General features: G+C 34.6%; 1 protein-coding gene across 4 annotated transcripts in view; it reads right to left on the bottom strand.

Moving 5' to 3' along the window:
* megf6b (multiple EGF-like-domains 6b) overlaps nucleotides 1-23,473 on the bottom strand; it is a 67,434-nt gene that overhangs the window by 30,229 nt on the left and 13,732 nt on the right. For 3 of the 4 annotated variants that reach the window (XM_082155756.1, XM_082155755.1, XM_082155757.1), the window contains one exon: nucleotides 4,309-4,431. In XM_082155756.1, the coding sequence (XP_082011882.1) occupies nucleotides 4,309-4,431 (123 nt within the window). Of the gene's footprint in view, nucleotides 1-1,803; nucleotides 2,466-4,308; nucleotides 4,432-23,473 lie in introns of those variants that run through there. The other variant, XM_082155758.1, reaches the window with a different exon arrangement.

Raw genomic sequence — 23,473 nt, 5'->3', positions numbered from 1 at the left:
CGTGCAGCTCTAGTTTGAGACATTTATGCATTTGGCAGATGCTTTTATCCAAAGCGACTTACATTGCATTTTCAAGGCACACATTTACATTCTTATCAGTTTTTGCTTTCCCCGGGAATCGAACCCATGACCTTGGCGTTGCAAGCGCCAACGAGCTACAGGAAAGACAAAGTTGCGATCTCTTCTGAAACTCTAGGAGAGACATGCAGAAGTCTCCATTCGCTCTCCCTGCTTCTTTCAAACAATTAAATTGCGATTTTCTTTCCAATGGTAAGAACTTCAAACGAACCTCGAACTGATTGAACTTCTCGAACAGTCTCTTTTTTTGATATTTAATTTCCCACTGATGTGGCATCTTTCAGCAAATCACCCCAGATTCTGGTTATAATAACAGCCTGGAAAGCACATCTGATGTTGCCAATAGCCTTTGCCGTAGCCAAAACACAATATTCACCAATTTGTCTGATTACTTCAGCCCACTTAGCTCCAATATCTGGCTTGGCTCTCGAGAGGTTAGTTCTGGTTCATCTGTCACCGGGATCAGGGTAACCCACACGCAGAAGTAATACTGGAAGTATGCGTGCTGATTGTGAGCCACTGATTCATGCGTGTGCCAGAAAAGAGTCTCCAGCCAGAAAAGCTGGCAGACTAGCACTCACTTTCCATCTACGCTGCTGTTTGGTTTGGGGTTTAATTAAATGACCAAGAAATGTTTCCCCACATTGGTGAAAGCATTTGGTTTGGCTTGTATTGAATATGTTGGAAGACTTTAACAGTGTTTATAGATGTACCTCGAGGCTCGCTGAGTCAGAGGACGAAGTTCCCGACTGTGTTCTGTCTCTAAAACACTGGTGACAGATGAACTCACACTGTAAACAACATATTCTAGTGTAATGACGACTGTGGAAGAATGTGACATTTTAAACATGTACATAATTAGCGCTTATAAAAAAAGATTCTGTGTCGAAAGTCAATTTTACAGAATAAAATACCTGAATAAGTTAGTTCAGGCAATAATTTAAAAAACAAAGAAAATATTATTTTAGTACTCAATTCAAGCTTGTAGAAATTAAAGCGTTAATATCAACATTATAAAATTAAGTACTCAACTTTCTGATACTGGTATTCCCATCATGCACTGGGGCATGAATCATTAATAAGGCTGCATTTTCACTGTTTTCCAGCTGTTTTTACACTGTTGTCATTGCTTTTGTTGTTAGGTTTAGTAACTTCTGTTTTGTGACATCTGGAGTTCGTTTTCAACTCAAAATGACACATTCATACTCTCAAATGATCCAATGAATGTTGCCGTTATTGTGTATTAAGTATTGTGTTCAGGCATGTACTACGTTACTTATATTTAAAAGCATGGCTCAATTCAGTGTTATATTGTAATATTAAACCGAGCATTGCAAAGTAAACTTTAACTAAGTAGAAATTACTCAAAAACCTTTAACTGGCCAAGTTACTTATTTTCTTTGTTAATTGTACTTAACTAAGTTAAGAAGATTTTATTAAATTTACTTAAAAATCTGCATACAAAAACTTGTTTTGTTAATGTTAACTATAATTAAAACAAAAACAAAAAAATCTGAATAAAAAAAATATTTCTTGGCAACTATTTTAAGTAAAATAAGTTGAAGTTGAAGAACTAAAATTACTCAAACTAATCTAAAAAAAAATATTATCTAAGAAATTAAAAAATATATACATATTTCTAGACGTTTAGGAAAACCTTTTCCATTATATTTCTTACGATGAAGATCCCTCTGCAACTTTAAATGGACCAATAAATGTTCTCACCTGGTATTTGGTATCCCATAATGAATCGGTTGTATCCATGGGAACAGTGTGGCCTATGGCAGTGTCTCAAATTATGCCAATGGCCAGAATAATAGGCCACATCAACCGGATGAAAATGAATACAAATGAGACAAAGCATGATCCAGCCTGTCATGATTTACAAGATATTTAATCATAAATATCAGACTGGAAAAGCAGGAGATGTCTCATGAACGTTCAAGCCGTCTGAGAGGGAAGGACTGAAACACAAGGATTTATTCCCTCCTTCCCTGTGAAATACCTCTCTCTCACTCTCTCTCTCTCTCTCTCTCTCCTCCTTTACACTGTCTGCATCTCTTGCTCATGTATTTCACATCCTTGTTTCACTAAGTTTTTTGGAGTGGCATTTACTGTTCTCATTTTGTCTACCATGAGGTTATATTTAAGGATTATGATGTCCGGCTTGATTCTGATTGGTCAATCTGTGTATTCTGTGGCCCAATATTTTCCTGATCATCCTGTTTCTTTACATAATTCAAATGAGCAAATTACGGTATCATCTGAACACATAAACAATGTGTTGTCATATAAACCTGTGCGTGAAGCGTGAAGCGTGTAGTGTTCATATCAAATCGAATTCTGGCATTCAAATACATATCAAATATGTGAAGCAGGAATTGGTTTAATATGAAAGAGTTATAAGATCTAAACCATCTGTAGGATGAATACAATTTATATCTGAAACATCAGAAAGATGAATAAATCTCTAAATGGCATGTTTCAGGTGGATATGAAGAACCAGAAAGAGAATCTGTCTCCTGAGGCCAAACACATTACAGTTAAACACACACACACACACACACACACACACACACACACACACACACACACATACAAGGGTTAAATTTTGACCAAATCCCAGTGTATTTGGTGACTTTCAGAGCCACGTGATTTAACCAGTGATTAGACTGTGGCATAAAATAACAGAATAAATAATGCAGAATAAATAATGACATATTCTGTTTTATCTATCTATCCATCCATCCATCCAGTCAAAATGGCATAAGTTAAAGTCATAATGACAACTGTCAGCTATTTTTTTTTTAGTTCATCTCTTCTGCTACATGTTAAACTGCTGTGTTCATGGGAATTGGTACCCTGGTAATCCAGAGTTCTCGCGAGAGCACAAGTTGAATTTGCTCAGCGAGTTACTCTGGTGTTGAGTAACGATGCTCATTAAATATGCCCCTCTATCTGAGCTGCACCAATCACATCGGGTTATCTGATATAGGCGGGCCAGAGGCGAGATGACGACAGCGCTGCGACGGCGATTGGTCGAAGTCATTAGTAAACATTGCAAGATGGCTATGGATGAACACCATTTGTTTGAAACGGCTTTGGCCGCTACAATGAAAGATTTAGACTTTTTCTCTAAAAGAGAAATCGCTCGAATCGTTCCTTTGCGAGAAGGGCGTTTTTGCTGTTTTGCTGTTTTACCAGTTAGCTCCGCTGGTAGCTAAGCGTATGGGGCTTGTTGTGATTGGTCGTAGTGTTATCCAATTGCGTGCATTGAGATTTTTAATGCCCCTCGAGCTGGCCGATTTTCATTAGTCGACGCCAGACCATTAATCTTTTAGATTTAGGTCTGGTTTTCCAGGCTAGGGAATTGGTGTAGTTTAAGCAAATGCAATCAGCCACTGGTGTCATTTTGCGGAATCGTCCTTAAAGGAACTTTAAGGACGGGCTTTTCCCAAATCACTGAAGTGACCTCGACGTCCGGGTTAGCGGTAGCATTAGCCATCAGGCAAGTGTTATTTAAATAAACTCCTCATGTACTTATAAACTTTCCAATGTCTTATGTTTTATCGTTCCTCGTTTTATGAGTACAGAACCTATTTGTACTACTGTAGAAGTTTGGTACCATTCTGGGCATTATTAGTGGAGTAATTTACCAGATACAACCTTGGATCCATTAGCGCCTGCACTAAACCATTCGGCTGATATCTCTAAATAAGCTCTAACTTTAATAATGTTCGACCAAGGGAAAAAAAGATTCTGGGGGGAGTTTGACTCGAGGTCATGGTGCAAAGGACCCTAGGTTGATTTTACTCCGAACCATCACTTTAAAGTTTCAGACGTAAGGTTTCGGATCTGATTAAATGCACACAGTTAAATGAACATGAACAACATTTTTTTTTTTTTTTGAAAATCTGACAGTGGACATAATGTCCAATAAACCAAGTTTTGCAATGATCAACAAAGAGGGTCTCTGTACTTTGCACATCTGTCTCTTCAAACGTTTAATAAATAGGCTTATTAGTATGCATCTTTTATAATAACAGTGACTGTCCTGCATTTTGGTAAAATCTGAATTCTAGATTTTCTATCTAGATATTCTGAATTTCCAAGCTGGAAATAGAGTTTGACTCTAAAGCTGGAATGACAAGAACAGCTTTAGATAAAGCAGCTTTGCTGGAACAGCATGAATCGCTCAGAGAAACCGAGAGAGAACAGACGGGGACTCACCCTGGCAGGTCTTGCCGTTCTCCTTGAGCTCGTGACCGGCGGGACACTTACAGTAGAAGCTGCCGATAGTGTTACAGCACAGAGCTTCACACCCTCCATTGGTCTCTTCACACTCGTTCACGTCTGACAGTGGGAGAGAACAAACACACATTACAGTCTGAAATACAGATGCAGATCCATTACAGATTTGGACAGTCGTCTCCATGTGTTTCCAGATGTTTACGATTTGGAGACATATGAATGCATTCATACAGACCAGTTATGAAACTTCACCTCTATGCAATTGACAGGATTGTTTGCTAAATCAAGCATCATATTGCAAAAAAAAAAAAAAAAAAAATGTTGCATGTTGTCTTCAGAAAACACTCAAGTCTATAATTATTTGTACTAATAGTACCAACCTTTTAGGGGCCGGATGCATAAGAGACTCAAACTCACTGCATAGGTCATCCGAGGTCTCAACAAGCGCTTATTGGTGGAAATTCATTGCCAAACTAAAACATAATATCTTGTTTCCATGCACAGTTTTCCACCTCAAAAACAACCTAACATAGTCGGAATAAAAAGAGATTTTGCCCCAAATCATGTAAATCATGTGTGTAATTAAAGACACATTTAGCCGTTCTTCACCGTAACTGAATTTGACAATAATGTTTTTTTTTTATTGTTTTAGTTGAAGCTCCTGAAAACTGGACCATTGGTTGAGTTTTCATTGGAAAGTGCTCATGAGAAAGTTGTCACTTTGGCCGTTTTTCAGTTTCCATATCTTTTAACTTTATGAGCATATTGATGCTTGTGTAATGTCAGATGGTTTGATGCACTTTGGGTATGAGAAAATACAAGCACTATACAAGTATTAAAGACAAAGATTCTCCTTCAAAATGTGGTCCAAAAAAAGTAGTAAGAGCAGAAAGTGCTTTCTCTCCATGTTCAACAAAACCGCTTCTTTTTTCCAGTGGACAAAAATCATCTCAATGGGATGGTGAGGGATGTTTCGGCATTTAATTGGCACACTCACTGACCTCAAACCACGGAAGTTCATCAAAAAAGGGGAACAAAATGAAATTGCTGAAGAATATTGTCCTTCAACAGGCCAACCAGCCTCACAGCGAGAGGTTTTACCATTCATTCATTCAGGATTCAGCACATATGTTTAACAACCTCCCATCACACATCCAGCTCTCACACTCAAACACATGGAGATATTTATGAGAAAATCGGTTTGTCGGTTTCCCAAAACATTATTTCAATAAAACCCTCGCCACAACAAATTGGCCCCTGAAGAGCCGAGCGATGTGTGCAGGAGGAGGGAATTAAACATAATGAATGAGTGAATGGAATTCCTGCCGGACGTGATCACACCATTACACATGTGCACAACACAAAAGTAAAATCTGCTCAATATGTTATAGTTTGATGTGCAAAGGTAGAAATACAATACTTTACCAGTACAATTCACAATGGAAGTTAATGCATTATGGAAATAAAGACTAGGCTATGGCCCAAACCACACCTCTTATATGAAACCTCGTACCTCCAAAAACTCTACTTTTCAGGAAATGGGAAAACCATATTTAAAAAAAATATATAATAATTAAACACCTTGTGGTCTTGATTGATGCTGTGGCTTACATGTGGTCAGACATTTGACAATATTTTACTGAAATCAAGCTGAATTTTGGTGAATTCCGGACATACATGTGACAGTTTGAGGATCCAATGGAGTTACTCGGTTTAGTCACATGCTCTTTTAAAAATACTTTTCATTTGTTAGATATTTGCAAAATCCACAGACAGACGTAAAGGGTGACCAATAGTAATGATTTATGAAAGAAAAGAAAAAATGACCAAAAATGGAGATACAAGGTTTCCGCCCAACAGTCATGAAATGCTTTATGCATCAGTTAACAATGAAAAAAAAAAATATATATTTTGCATCACTCACTATTAGAAATAAACTACTGAAAAAAAAAATGTGTTAGTTCAATATGCTAATTACTAAACTTAATGATTAGTAATGAGAATAAAACACATTATTGCATTTTTCATCTTTTCTAGCTTTCTGTATAAACCTGGCATGGTATATTAGGAATATTGTTGGCTTTTTGATGAATTACTTTTCTTCCCGTTTTGTTTAAATCACTTTGGATAAATGTGTCTGCAAAAATGCATAAAAATATATGTAAAATATTTAAACAGAAACATATTTTGAAAAAGTTAGTATTTTTTTATTATTTTATTAATATAATTAAACACATTTTTGTAAATTAAAATTAACTTAATTGATAATTTTAATGTAAAATTTAGAAATGAACATTAACCAATAAATACAGTAGAAGATTTGTTAATCGTTCATAACTATTGCATTAACTAATGGCTAATGCCTACAACCAACATTGTAAAGTGTTAAAGCTTCAGCTGTCAATCCTGCAAAACATAAATTATGTCCGATACTTTCCATTATATACAACCATGAGAATAAAATGAGTGACAGATCAGTAGTTCATAACGTCAACCTTCACATATATTCATCTACATCCAGACTGGAACATCAACAAGGAAATGGAGACGAACAACATTCCTTCACTGAGAGGTCATGACCCCTTTCATGACCCGAGGTCGACCTGCCACAGACCTGCAGGGAGACACGGGTTTGAAGGGTGTTACCGGCGGTGTGCGAGGTCAGTGAGGTCAGGGGTCAGGGGTCATGTCCACATAATGAAGTCTGGCAAGTATTAGGAGCACTGTGTAACATACACTGAAAATGAACTAATTGATCCCAAAAAACTGAAAACTTACTCAAACTAAAGCACAAAACAGCTAATTTAGAAACCATCACAGTATTCATCTCAGTATATTCACTTCATAATCATATGACCGCCAACTTTGATATAATCAGCACCTCCTCCATGGTTAAAACTATTGCTACTAACAGAGTTAGAGAGTGTCCCCTTTCTCAGCAGTGTCCCCATTTTGTCCATTAATTTTTCCCTTAGGGATTTTTAAAAAAGTTTCCATTAAAGCATTATAAGCCATGAGCCAAACCAATCAGCTACGAGGAACATCACAACATCACAAACTTTGATTTGAAGCAAAAAAGTTTTTGAAAATCAGACCAAAAGACAAAGCTACAAGACTGTGAACTTAACAGCTTTAATGAGGGAAAGAACTAAATGGAATCGAATTAAAAATGGAGAAATATAAAACTACCCATTTACAAATATACAAATATTTATTTATAAATAAATATATATATATACAGTACCAGTCAAAAGTTTGGAAACATTACTATTTTTAATGTTTTTGAAAGAAGTCTCTTATGCTCATCAAGCCTGCAGTTAAAAAAACAAACAAAAAACAAAAAAACAGTAATATTATGAAATATTATTACAATTTAAAAAAATGGTTCTCTTTTTTAATATATTTTAAAATGTAATTTATTTTTGTGATGCAAAGCTGAATTTTCATCAGCAAGTACTCCAGTCTTTGGTGTCTTATGATCCTTCAGAAATCATTCTAATATGATGATTTGATACTCAGTTATTATCAATGATGGAAACAGTTTAGGCTGTTTAATATATTTTTTTGGAATACTTTTTTCAGGATTCATTGAGTAAAACGTTAACAGCATTTATTCATTAAAACAGCATTTATTCAAAATAAAAACATTTCTAACAATATAAATCGTTACCATCACCTTTTATCAATTTAACACATCCCTGTTAAATTAAAGTACTAATTTCTTTAAAAAAAAATAGTTATTGTTCCCAAACTTTTGAACGGTAGTGTATATTGTTACAAAAGATTTCTATTCTAAATAAATACAGTTCTTTTTAACTTTTTATTCATCAAATAATCCTGAAAAAAGTATCTCAGGTTATAAAAAAAATATTAAGCAGCACAACTGTTTCCAACATTGATCATAAATCATCATATTAGAATGATTTCTGAAGGATCATAAGACACCAAAGACTGGAGTACTTGCTGATGAAAATTCAGCTTTGCATCACAAAAATAAATTACATTTTAAATTATATTAAAAAAAGAGAACCATTATTTTAAATTGTAATAATATTTCATAATATTACTGTTTTTTTTTGTTTAGTTTTTTTTTAACTGCAGGCTTGATGAGCATAAGAGACTTCTTTCAAAAACATTAAAAATAGTAACGTTTCCAAACTTTTGACTGGTACTTATATATAAACAATATATTTCAATTTTATTGCTAACTATGCATAGTATAGAGCGTAGAGAAATCGACTCGATTACGGTATTCGCAGTGCTCAATGGGAGTGGGCGGAGCTATCGAGCTATTTTGGCACTTATTGCTCGTTTCGACTCTCTGATTGGTGTATTTTTCTGCACAGCATCATGGGTAATGTAGTTTTTCACCAGGAATTTCATCATTAAACACAATCATTTCAAAACTAAGTTGAAATAATGCGGACTGACGGATTCAACAGAAGCAAATACCATCGATTAACAACCTCGTAGCTCACAGTCGGTCTGTCTTTAAGCCACTACATCAACATCTCTCATCATGGGGGTGGGGGAACGGATTCCAACAGCTGAATTGTTTGCCGTCGGATTCTGTTCCCCCCCATGTTCCTTACACATTGAGCTTCTACTATTTACAAATCTGATAATTGGTAGATGGCACATATATCCTAGTGGGCAGTGCACTGACATATAGTGCTGCTGGGCTTAGGTTAACGCAAGTTTGAGTCCCATCTCGTACGCTTTTCCTGATCCCGTCCCCCTCCATCTCGTGCACTTTGCTTCCTGTCTACATGTTGTCCTTTTTGTATAAAAGGCCAAAAAATGTATCTTTCAACGGATGCTGGTTAAGTTTCTTCCACATACAGGATAGAATCAGCATCTTTTAAGTCACTACATCAACATCTCTCATCATGGGGGTGGGGGAACGGATTCCGACAGCTGAATTGTTTGCCGTCGGATTCTGTTCCCCCCCATGTTGCTTACACAATGAGCTTCTAATATTTACAAAGCTGACCATTTGCAGCTGGCACAGATAGCCTAGTGGGCAGTGTACTAACATAGGTAGCTGGCACAGATAGCCTAGTGGGCAGTGCACTGACATATAGTGCTGCTGGGCTTCGGGTAACTCAAGTTCGAGCCCCGTCTTGTCTACTTTTCCTGATCCCGTCACCTCTATCTCTTGCACTTCGCTTCCTGTCCACATGTTGTCCTTTTTGTATAAAAGGCCAAAAAATAAATCTTTCAGCGGATGCTGGTTATGCTTCTTCCACATACAGAATAGAATCAGCATCTTTTAAGCCACTACATCAACATCTTTCATCATGGGGGTGGGGGAACGGATTCCGACAGCTGGATTTATGCCGTCGGATTCTGTTCCCCCCTTATTTCTTACACAAGGAGGTTGTAATATTTACCAAACTGATGCTGGTTAAGCTCCATCCACACACAGAATAGAATCAGCATCAGAAAATGAATGGAGTGTTTACTTCCGGAAGCCGGCTGTTGCAAAGAGGTTAGCCAATCACAACAGACATCATTTACATATTAAATATACTTGCCTGCCTAATTCTGAGGCTCAGAGAGGGTGAAAATGCTCACGAAAAACTAAATCATTACAAAAAATATTGACTTGCATTACATCTTTAGTTACATTATTTATTTAAAATTAAAATGAATTACATTTAATTAAATTGCATTTTAACTGTAACTTTTCTCTCATTGTGCATTTTCATTGCATTGCATTTAAGTGTATAATAAGTTGTATTTGTAATCTTTTTTAATCAGTTTTTTTCCTTTCCTTTTCCCCATTCATTTTCAACTGTGAAAGCCATGATTTTATCTTAGAAATTAAATTTCATCCTTCCAATCTTCTAGAGCACAACATTCAGATGCAGTTTGTGCTGAGACAATGTGATGTTCAAATATTGTTCTCGGTTTTGCACAATGTGAATTGTCTTGACAGAAAACTGGCAGGGAATTTGATGTTGTGGGTTCAGTGATGTTGGCGGGTTCAGACACGAAAGAACTCTGACATCACAAACACAAACCATAAACAGAGCCAGCTGATGTTGAAATTGATTTTCATCAAATTCTTACTCGAAAAACACATCAATAATCTTTATGTTCATGTTTCATAGCTACAGACTTGTTGTGAAGTGTGTTTCTAAGCAAAAAAACAGACTTATGGAAGCCAAGCTGAAAGAGTAAACGATGACAATTTTCATTTTAACTATATTTTTAAACATTTGCAACCTCTGCAGGAAAAGAATTCATACGGAATGTTCTGTAAGTTATAAATCTATTATCCCGAACACACACAGACGTGCAAATATGCACACATAACACACACATAAAACATGATATATGTTCTACAGCCCATAACATCCAGTGCTTGAGAAAATCTGTTCAACCTCTGGTCTGTGCCTTTGCCATATGTTCAGATCTAACGCACACAAACCACCTGTCAGAACCACTAAATCTATGCCAAAAGTACAGCATTTCTTCAACACTCGTGCTTTCAAACATGCTTATATACACTGTTTGTGAAGAATGAACATCAAAATAAAAACTATGCAACAGGAAAACCACATGTACTGTTGACATTCCATCAGACCACCAGCAATCGTTCAGAGCCTTTTACGTGTCAAACTGTGTGATTCTCTGAGAGATTTGTGTGTTTGCATTCCAGATGTGCATTGTGTGACTTCCGCTCCTGGTGTTTCTGTGCAGACGGGGGTCCGTAACGTAGCTTGGCACAGCTGGTGGATCCTAACGGGTCAGACGGAGCCAGAGAAACCCGTCCGGATAGCATCATGAGGTCACCAACACCACAAAGATACAGCCGTCCAGCACATAAATACACTCGTCAGCGAAGCCAAAGGCTCAAAATATCTGGAATTGCAGGACTGTCTTCCATAGTTTAATGCATTTATAGATAATTAACAATGATTCAGCAATAAAAAGTCCCTCCAGTGGGAGTTCTTCTCTATATCAGTGTCAGTGTTTCTGAACTCCCTGAAACGCCTCCATTGTAGTCTTGAGTTTTCTTCCGGGAACGAACACGTCACAATATTCCTCATTTAAATAATTAATATGCAGAATAAAGGGGCGGGGCCTGGTTGAGTTAGTTAGTAGTGTGTTAAACTGGCGGTTATGGTAAGGGGCGGGACATTACCCAAACACACTCGAAACGCTCGACCAATCACAACGCACTGCTCCAGCCGACTGATTTATTTCTCACAATGACAAACTGATGAACAAACAAAAAGGAAAGAAGAAAAATCACGTGCGTCATCCATCACCATTGACACTGTAGAGAGCACACACTGCCCCCTGCTGTCTACAAAGTGCACTTAAAAGAAGCCTGCAGACAAAGAGGGTCACAGTGCGAGACGTATGATATAATGCAGCCACACATAATCTATAACAACTGCCACTGTCATAACCTCTCCAAACAAAACCATCTACCACATCTGCTCACATGCATGAAGAAGTGGGAGTCTCACTTATCTAATGTTCATTTTAAGATGGATCTCTTTAGGCAAAGAACGGCAAAATTACATAAACACTTCATGTAACTGAACCGTACAGTCCAAAAGCACATTTTAAAACCATGCAAAGAATTTGTAAAATGAGTTATGGGACGGTATACAGCTGTTTTCTTCACCTGTAGAGCAAAGATGACCCTCTCTAACACCAATGCATTCAAAATAACTGCATATAAAGCAGTCCGAGTTCCCCGTGCATGCATTACTTTGATTCATCTCCTTCTGATAACAACAAAACATATTCATGACATGCAGATATCAAAGCATAACTTACCAGCTAATAACAGATCTGTGCAGACGGCCTCCAGCGCCGACCACACGTTTATTTAAAGCAGAGAGTGAATAAACTACAGCATCTCAGTTCTCTCCTGCTGTGAATCTATATCAGAGACTTTTACAGCTAATCATTTGTGTTTATGCTCAAACATCTGCAGCTGCTCTATAAATGAATGTGGCTGTGTAAATGAAGCTATAGTTGACAGTGTCATTTGATTTGTGGTACAAGCACATGGAATCTGGGAAACTTACAAAGCCTTGGCCAAGTATTCGTGTCTGTGTACTTGTATAAAAGATATTTCCTGTCTTGATGTGACCACATCTGTACACAGACTCTCTCTCTCTCTCACACACACACACACACACACACACACACACACACACACACACACACACACACACACACACACACACACACACACACACACATGCACGACTAACATCTGACAGGCAGCCGTGGATGTAGAACCAACAATTAACTACTTTATGATACTTTAATTAAAAGCTTTTTTCAGCAGTTCTGCTTTAGAAGGCTGTGGGGTGAAATGAGATGTTACTAGAGAAAGGAAACATAATAAATAAAATGAATGAATAGAAAAATATATAGAAACATAAATAAATAAATTATTTAGAATAAATTAATAAAAAGAATAAATAAATAAAAGAATAAATAAACAACTAGCAAAATAAATAAAAAGTAAATAAGAATAGCCTACATTAATAAAAATAATAAATAAATTTAACAATAAATTAATAAACAACTAAAATAATTTAAAAAATATATATATGAATTGATAAATTAATACGAATCAATTAATTAAAAATATACAAGAATAAACAAATAGAAAAATACATTCATTAATACATAAATTAATAAAAATAATAAATAAATAAAATAATAAATAAACAACTAGCAAAATAAATAAAAAGTAAATAAGAATACATTAATAAAAATAATAAATAAATTGAACAATAAATGAATAAACTTAACTAAAATAATAAAATTTAATTAAAAATATGAATTGATTAATTAATACGAATCAATTAATTAAAAATATACAAGAATAAACAAATAGAAAAATATATTAATTAATACATAAATTAATAAGAATCAATTAATAAAAGAATACATTATTAAATAAAAAATGTAATTAAACAAATACAAATAAATCAAATAAACAAATAAAAACTCAGATTTGCCTAGATACCAGAGATCTCGACATGAACTCAAACATTTCTCATCAAAATGCTCCCAAAAGCACATTTTCTGAGCAGATCTCCGCATTCATTTTGTAACTCAAAACTCTTACTGTATGTCAGCAATCATCTCATTTGTCTCAATTGTGTTTCGCGGACAAAGACTCCAGTGCAATATTTAACTCCTACTTTAAATATTTACCATCATGCCCTTAGCAAAAGAAACTTGAGTATGTCGTCTATCCATACAAAGAATGACGGATTATACAAACACTATCTCTGAGCGATTATTTTATAAACTCTCAAAAATCACTAAACCTTTCCAGATAATTTTGACAAAAACCATTCGAATTCCTCACATATCAGTCTTTGGAACAGCTGTGTTTTGTTTTTACACAATTCTTCTTCCCAAGGTGTGTGTTGACGAGACACGTTCAACTCTGAACACCTCTGAACAGACACTTTGAGGACAGACAGAATTAGACAGAAAAAGTCATTTTCAGATTATTTTCAGCCTTTTGGACACATTTGAGCAACTATAAGGGGGGTTTGGACCTCTGAAAAGTTTTCAACGTGATGTTTCAGGGGTCTAAACACCCCTTATAGCTGCTCAAATGTGTCTAAAAGGCTGAAAATAGTCTGAAAATGACTTTTTAAGAAGACCAAACGCCCTCTGAGCACATCTATGGAAATGCTCCTTGTTTTATGGTTATAAGGAATCTTATGACACTCAGAATTTGTGTCAGTTCTGTTAATGATGCTTTGACATTTTTCAAACTTAATTAGACGACCTCCTGGCCCTCTGTCAACCCGGAGGATCTGGCTTTGTGCATTGATGTGTGTGTGTTTGTGTGAAATGTGTGGTCAGATCCGCACTGTACGTACACACACTTGTGCGAGAGAGCGAATTACAGTGAATTTCCCGACAGCCCCGTCTCAGTTGGATGCCCACCGCATTCGTGAGAGACTTAACAGCTGAGCAGATTTGCTCCGAGGATGCTTTGAAAAGACTAAGCTCAACCAGACGCCACACATCCCAGTGCTTCTTTCTCTGGGTCTCTAATGGTCTCAGACTGGGTTGATGTCTTTTCAAAGCAGCTCCAAAAAAACGTTGACATCCAGACAAAAGATTTGTTTTCGTTTGCTCTCAATCCCGTCTGGTTTACAAAGCTCCTGGTGTTAACAAGAGACAAAATATGTTCCCCAAACCCCGCAGGGCTGATCTTTAACCTGAGGGCTACCTGTTCGGGCCTGACGGACTTGGGAATGTTGTGTTGGAGCCTGCAGGGATACGAGGAATGTCCAAATTACTGCCTAATTTCTGCATGAGCTACTCGGTGTACGTGAATCACGCGAGTTAACCATGACTAGGGAATGAGCAAAGTGACTCGCTCTCTACTTTGCTATAGAATATATATTAGGGCTGTCGATTTAATTAATTAGTTATGGGAAAAAATAACGTGTTAAAGTTATTAAAGCATGTAACGCAGCAAAAATAACATGTTAAAATGATGCATGTAATGCATGTGTTTTATGCATTAAATAGCATGTAACGCAGCCGCCTCGCCCCAGACATACTCATGTCATCTATATTTCATATTGTTGATTGGTGACGAACATGAAGCCTATAGAATGCAGTTAGAATTCCACTAAATAAAGATATCGGGGGGGGGGGGGGGGGGGGGGGGGGGGATCCATTTTGTCTCATATTTTTTATCATGATATAGTTAAGCAACATCACACGAGTAAATAAATAAATAAGATGTTATTTTACTTTCATTTTTCTTAGTGGTATTTATCGCCAGTTTATCAGGAAGTGACGATTTTGTTCTCTTCGACTGACCGGATGAACATTTGCTTTATTCGCAAATGTAATTGGCAAATGTCACAAACGTGAAATTCGCAGCTTTGTATGGAAACATATAATGGCTTTGACTCGACTCGTGAGTAATGCAGGTGCAGATCAAGGTCATCGCATGAGTGTGTAGAAGAGCTGTGATCACATCTCCACCTGTCAGAGCTCCAGGACACACAGTCTGCTGATACACACTCAAACATCACACGTCATCTCTCACGGAGAATATAAACTGTGATCAGATATTATACATGTTAACTGCATATACTGATATTAAACATATTAACTGCATAGTGCATATACTGATATTAAACATATTAACTGCATATACTGATATTAAACATATTAACTGCATATACTGCATATTAAACATATTAACTGCATATTAAACATATTAACTGCATATACTGCATATTAAACATATTAACTGCATATTAAACATATTAACTGCATATACTGATATTAAACATATTAACTGCATATACTGCATATTAAACATATTAACTGCATATTAAACATATTAACTGCGTATACTGCATATTAAACATATTAACTGCATATACTGCATATTAAACATATTAACTGCATATACTGCATATTAAACATATTAACTGCATATTAAACATATTAACTGCATATTAAACATATTAACTGCGTATACTGCATATTAAACATATTAACTGCATATACTGCATATTAAATATATTAACTTCATATACTGATATTAAACATATTAACTGCATATAAAACATATTAACAGCATATTAAACATATTAACTGCATATACTGATATTAAACATATTAACTGCATATACTGCATATTAAACATATTAACTGCATATACTGCATATTAAACATATTAACTGCATATTAAACATATTAACTGCGTATACTGCATATTAAATATATTAACTGCATATACTGATATTAAACATATTAACTGCATATACTGCATATTAAACATATTAACTGCATATACTGCATATTAAACATATTAACTGCATATTAAACATATTAACTGCGTATACTGCATATTAAACTGCATATTAAACATATTAACTGCATATACTGCATATTAAATATATTAACTTCATATACTGATATTAAACATATTAACTGCATATAAAACATATTAACAGCATATTAAACATATTAACTGCATATACTGATATTAAACATATTAACTGCATATACTGATATTAAACATATTAACTGCATATACTGATATTAAACATATTAACTGCATATACTGATATTAAACATATTAACTGCATATACTGATATTAAACATATTAACTGCATATACTGATATTAAACATTAACTGCATATACTGATATTAAACATATTAACTGCATAGTGCATATACTGATATTAAACATATTAACTGCATATACTGATATTAAACATATTAACTGCATATACTAATATTAAACATATTAACTGCATATAAAACATATTAACTGCATATACTGATATTAAACATATTAAATGCATATACTTAAAGTTAACTAAATTATAATGGTCTTATTGTGAGTGATTTATCAGTGCACATTATTATTTCCCCCACAAAAAAATGGCATCCAGGCCACACATGTTCACCAAAAGTCATCACTATTTAGCCATTAATTACAAAAACAAAAATCTTCACGTAAAGGAAATGTCAACTTTTCACAATTCAGTCAATTCCTGATGCATAAAACCAAACCCCATATTACTTTTTCCTTATTTCCTCACTTTATAACGTCTCATTAAAGAGGTAACATGGGTTGTGAATGCCATTTTGTGTTTAAACTGAGAAATGACACTCAAAATAAGAATCCTAAAGCCTAAATATTGTTTTGGTGTCCAGCATCACAGAATGAAGGCTCTCTATCTGTCAGCGCGGTAAAGACAGCTGGATCGCTGTCACCTTTGAGTCCGGGACACAGAGTGACCATGATGGAGCTTTCATCGGTCCAACGCAGTTCTGGAATTTCAGCTCAATTAGGAAAGATTAAGGAATCAAACTCCAGCAAGAGAAACGCACAAACACGATTAAGAAAACTCATTCTGACTGGAGGTTTTCAGCACCAGGAAACTTTAAAGACCCAGGCTATATATATATATTCTCTCCTGGCAGCAAAATAAGGAAACAAACAGGAAGAAGCCAGACAGGAAACAGGGATTGTGGGATTATCCAGAGGCAGGTTTACAGTGGCAGTAATGAGAGAGTCACACTGGTGGTTATTTTAAAGGGGTCCTATTATGCTTTGATTCATTTTCAGCTTTTTCTGCAAAGTTACAAAGCACAAAGTCCCTCGAGCAGAAGTTCTTCTCTATATCAGTGTCAGTGTTTCTGAACTCCCTAGTCTTGAGTTTTCTTCCGGGAACGAACACGTCACAATATTCCACATTTAAATAATTAATACTAAGGATAAAGGGGCGGGGCCTGGTTGAGTTAGTCAGTAGTGTGTTAAACTGGCGGTTATGGAAAGGGTCGGAACATTTCCCAGACACACTCGAAGTGCTTGGCCAATCACGACACACTGCTCCAGCCGACCAATCAGAGCACAGTGTGCTTTTCAGAAGGAGGGGCTTCATCGAGACAGGAACTAAACAGAGCGTTACTGACAGACTGGGAAGAGACGAGCTGCAACAATGGAGAATATGAGGAAAAGAATGTGTTTTTGAACATTTAAGCATGAAAACCTGTTCTAGTAGAGCCCAAAAACATAATCAAGACTTTGAAAAGCGGCATAATAGGTCATCTTTAATGTTTTTTTCTCTAAAAGACCAAAGCTGCTTATCTATCAAAAACACAACCAGAAAGAGGAAAAGACAAAGTGTGTGATCAAATGATGACGGGGACAAATTATTGAACCAGAAAACAGACAAAATGTATATATAAAAGGTTAAATCACATCAAAACATGCCCAGGTCTTATTTCAGCCCAAAATCAGAATATTAAAATGAGATGTTACAGTATGTATGTTAGGCCTTTTCAGGGGTTTTTCATTACATTAATTTAATGACTATTTATTTATTTATTTTCCCATTTTTCATTATTACAATTACAATACTTCTCAATAGTGATGATCATTGCAATAGAACAATGTTACTATCAAAAAACTTTTTTCAAGATTATTTGCATTATAGTAAAAATTTCAAGGCAAGGAAAAATATAATTTACCTTTCCCATATATATTTTGATTTTGGGTTGAAATAAGAACTAAACTTGACATGTTTCATGAGATTGACCCTTAAAGGGACCCAAAAATAAAAACGTAAAAAAGTTTATTTTTCATTTTGGGGAAAACTTAGTTTAAGAATGAGAAAGATATATTTTTTTTAAAAGTGGAGGAGGGAGACTTCTAATGACAGACTGTGAGAAAGTGCAGCAGAGGAACCCGGCGTATCAGGACGATCTATTCACGCTCGCCTCTATTGTCCGGCTGTGGACGCTTCACCCGTGGAGAATTTTCCGGGTCATGGAACGCTGCACACTAACCAGACTTTTTAATAACTGATTAATTCCTTGCAACACACAATGTGGCGAATGCGACGGGAATGTCAATGAGTGAGTCAGTCTGCTTAAAGGTGGATTTTCCATTGGAATTATGCAGTGTGACATCATTACATTACACGTGCTGAAAAGGACTCAGGGAAGCGCTCAAACGTTCCCAGATCTCCGGAAAAGGCAGCTCAAACAGATGTGCAATGACTGGAAAAACTGTAAAAAAGGATAAAGCGTGTGACAGCGAGCGGCAGATAAACGTCTCTGACGAACTGTCAAGTCGACATCAAAACGTAAAGCGAATTTACTCAAAAATTTCAGGCAATGGTTTTCAGATTGTTGTTTTTTAACCAGAACGATGAATCTATGCCAACTATTTTAGAGTGATATTTCACAGATCCATCGGCCGAATCACACACCAATCATGATGATGGAGCATATGCAATGTTAAACACATGTTTTACAGATATGAGAGTGTCGTGACCATGGAGAAACTGTAGCTCACTTACCGTAAAGTCACGTGGATGAGTTACTACTATACAACTACAGGCCTGATAACAAGGATCAGGTCACGGTGAGTTTCAGCACTTATGTTCAACTAGAACACAACCAAAACCAAAACCATTTCAAATGCATTTGAACCATGAAATTGTTTCCCTCTAAGAACATCAAATCAAATCAAAAATAAAAACAAGGAATCTGAGGTTTAAACAGAAGTTGTGTAACGTCTAGTTTTAATTCAGTCTTTAAAAACCTTTACATTATTGTGGCGTAAAAAGTCCTGCGGCCACAACTTCACCATCGTGTTTTACATTCCATTAAACCAGGAGGGGCCTGAGGACATTTTCAGCACAAAGGTGACTGGCCTTGAGCTAATGGCCCATTAAACGAACTTAAATAAAGCTCAGCACGCAGGATGTGAGAGGAGAAATTAGCCGAGCAATTCACTTTGATTATAGATTTAATTTATGTCCACTTTAATAGCCTGAAGACGGGCTGATTAATGAAGCATACAAAGCAACGGCAGTGACCCGTAAGGTTGAGGAAAGTCATTCCTACAGAATATTAGTAATCAGTAGTGTAGAGTAACAAACTAAAACTACTAACTTACAGTAACTACAGATTTCTACTACGCATGCAAATAAATGCCTTCTTAGTCATATTTGTGACTTGGTTCATTCGGATGGTGCAAATCAACCAATTCAAAGTTGATTGAGTGAGTCAATAGGCTTCATTCATTAAACATTAGCAGAATAAATTAGTGTAAAGGATTTGTTGCATGCAATTAAATGTCATTATTCACTTAATAACAGAATTTACCCAGAATATAATTCTGCTCATATGATGCATGTTTTACAGATTCTCACTCAAATATGTGAGGAATAATTCAAAACCTCACTGATTTCAAATTATTAAGCAACTTTAAGTTATAATTAGCTGTATACAGACAAACACAATAATATAATTTAAAGTTTAATCTTTGTGAGGAAAGTTTTACCAGTGTAACACAATTTAATTTCAAATTTGATTTAAGAAAAAATAAATAGAAAAAAGGTCACTGTCCAACAATTAAAATAGATTTTTTTTTAAATCCATGAATCAGTGTTATTTTTGTATAATTGAGATACTATTAGTTTTTATTAATATTTTATATTCAATTTTATTTTTTATATTTTCATTGCAATTTTTTAAGTTTTAGTAATTTTGGTATTTTTCTTTTAATTTTTTTATGTCTATTTTTTATTTAAAATCAGTTTTCCTTTTAGTTTTTTAAATTAAGTTAAATCAAAATGAGAAATGTTGCTTTGGCAACTAGCTGAATAAACTATAACTTTTAATTTAAATTTAATTTACTTTATTTCAAGTTTCTTTACAGCTTTAGTTTTAGGTGACTATAATAACCCTGCAATGCACAAAAACAAAAACACGATTCCTTCATGTTTTCAGCATCATAACACAATATATATACACCGTCTTTATCATTCATAAACCTTCGCCTGTGTAAATCCAACACTTGCTTGTGTTCATTACCTCAGATAACTGACTGACTCCTCCAGACTTCAACTCTATGAACTCTATCAACTCTAAAAACTCTCTTCTCTAATGGTTTAGCTTCATTTCCACAAACACGTTGCATTCCGAGAAACTGCTTAAGAATATTTATCATTCCTGCATATTTTTCTTGTCTGAACTATGTGCTAAACTCTCGATAAAAGCCTTTTCCACTGAGTCCCTGGGGTTTCCTTGTCTAATCCGGTCTCTGTAAGCAAGTAGCTTGTTTCTTCTTACAACAGCCAAAGTTTGGATTCCATCAGGAAACACAAGCCAACTAGAAGACGTAACTTAGAGAAGTCTCCTCTGATCAGAGCTAAAAACTGAGATATGAGTCATATCTCTCCATTAAGGAAATTAGAAAATGACCAACTCATGAATTCCATAAACTGAGGAAAATCTCATTTATTTTTGTCTAAAAACTGATCTAATTAACTTTTAGTTATTTCTTTTCAAGCCCAAAATGACCTCAGTGTTGCAGATTCAACATCCAGACATGAAGTAAACACATAAAAACACAGTTTTATTCTCTGATATTTCCCTGTTTTTCACGTCTGTAGAAACGCTTGCAATTCAGCCGCACTAATCTAAGATCATGTTACAAAACTGTTTCAGTCAACATCATTTCCAACTGTGATAATAATCAGCAAATCAGCAGATTAGAATGATTTCTGAAGGATCATGTGACATTGAAGACAGGAGTAAAAATTCAGCTTTGCATCACAGGAATAAATTACATTTGAAAATATATGCAGAACAGAAAACAGTGCTTTTAAATTATAATAATATTTCACAATATTACAGTATTTTTAATCAAATAAATGCAGCCTTGTTGAACATAAAAGAGACTTTAAAAAATCTTTTAGTATATATTTCCCTCAGATCCATCTGGCTCTTTTCACCCACAGTGAATTCTGAGATTGCCTTATTCAAGAAGGAAACGTTTCAATTTGGCCTGAAAATCCTAAACGAGGTCTCTATAGGAGCTCAGAGTTAGCTCAAGCAGAGGAAGCCTGTGTCCAGCAGAGGTTAAAGTGCACGGACAGGTCTGTATTAATAGCTCAAGGTCACAGTTGATGACTTGCATGACCTGCTATAAACCTGACCCTCCTGCAATCGCAGACGTCCCGCTCCATTAGCATCAACTACACCAGTTCAACACCGCGACGTTCAGCTGGAAACCTCAGATCCACAGACGCCCCGCAGCGGAGAGAGAACGAGACACTCTGACCCTCATAGAGATAGAGGAAATAAGTGTGAACTCAAAAGAAGTGACAACTCAAAGGATTCAACTCATTTTTTAAATAATTCGTAATTAAACATTATTTAATATATATATATATATATATATATATATATATATATACAGTACCAGTCAAAAGTTTGGAAACGTTACTATTTTTAATGTATTTGAAAGAAGTCTCTTATGCTCATCAAGCCTGCAGTTACAAAAAACAAACAAAAAAAACAGTAATATTATGAAATATTATTACAATTTAAAATAATTGTTCTCTTTTTTAATATACTTTAAAATGTAATTTATTTTTGTGATGCAAAGCTGAATTTTCATCAGCAAGTACTCCAGTCTTTGGTGTCTTATGATCCTTCAGAAATCATTCTAATATGCTGATTTATGATCAATGTTGGAAACAGTTGTGCTGCTTAATATTTTTTTTATAACCTGAGATACTTTTTTCAGGATTATTTGATGAATAAAAAGTTTAAAAGAACTGTATTTATTTAGAATAGAAATCTTTTGTAACAATATACACTACCGTTCAAAAGTTTGGGAACAATAACTATTTTTTTTTTAAGAAATTAGTACTTTAATTCAACAAGGATGCGTTAAATTGATAAAAGGTGATGGTAACGATTTATATTGTTAGAAATGTTTTTATTTTGAATAAATGCTGTTTTAATGAATAAATGCTGTTAACGTTTTACTCAATGAATCCTGAAAAAAGTATTACAAAAAAATATATTAAACAGCCTAAACTGTTTCCATCATTGATAATAACTGAGTATCAAATCATCATATTAGAATGATTTCTGAAGGATCATAAGACACCAAAGACTGGAGTACTTGCTGATGAAAATTCAGCTTTGCATCACAAAAATAAATTACATTTTAAAATATATTAAAAAAGAGAACTATTATTTTAAATTGTAATAATATTTCATAATATTACTGTGTTTTTTGTTTTGTTTTTTAACTGCAGGCTTGATGAGCATAAGAGACTTCTTTCAAAAACATTAAAAATAGTAATGTTTCCAAACTTTTGACTGGTACTGTATATATATATATATATATATATATATATATATATATATATACACACACACTTAATAATATTATATTTTTATTTATATAATAATAATTCATTATAATAATAAAAAAATGAATAATCTAATAATTGTATTTATAATAATAATTTAATTATTATAAAAAATATATGGTATATATTAATTAAATTAATCATACACTTATTAGTATAATTAATACAAATTTGTGTTACATAAATTATAAATAGGCTAAATTATAATTATATAATTTAGTTAATTATATAATAATTTTAATTATATTAAAAAATATATTTTTATAGTATTATATTATTATTATTCTAAATAAAATTCTAAATATAAATTAGAAGTGTGTATTGGTAATGATATATTATTAGTACATATAATTTATTATAATTATAAAATATTTGATTTAAATATATTTTAATTAATTAATCATCTAA

This window comes from Leuciscus leuciscus (genome assembly GCF_965113295.1).
Source record: "Leuciscus leuciscus genome assembly, chromosome: 23".
Lineage (NCBI taxonomy): Eukaryota > Metazoa > Chordata > Actinopteri > Cypriniformes > Leuciscidae > Leuciscus > Leuciscus leuciscus.
Note: the sequence above shows the minus strand (reverse complement) of the source record. Positions and strands in the feature narration are given on the sequence as shown.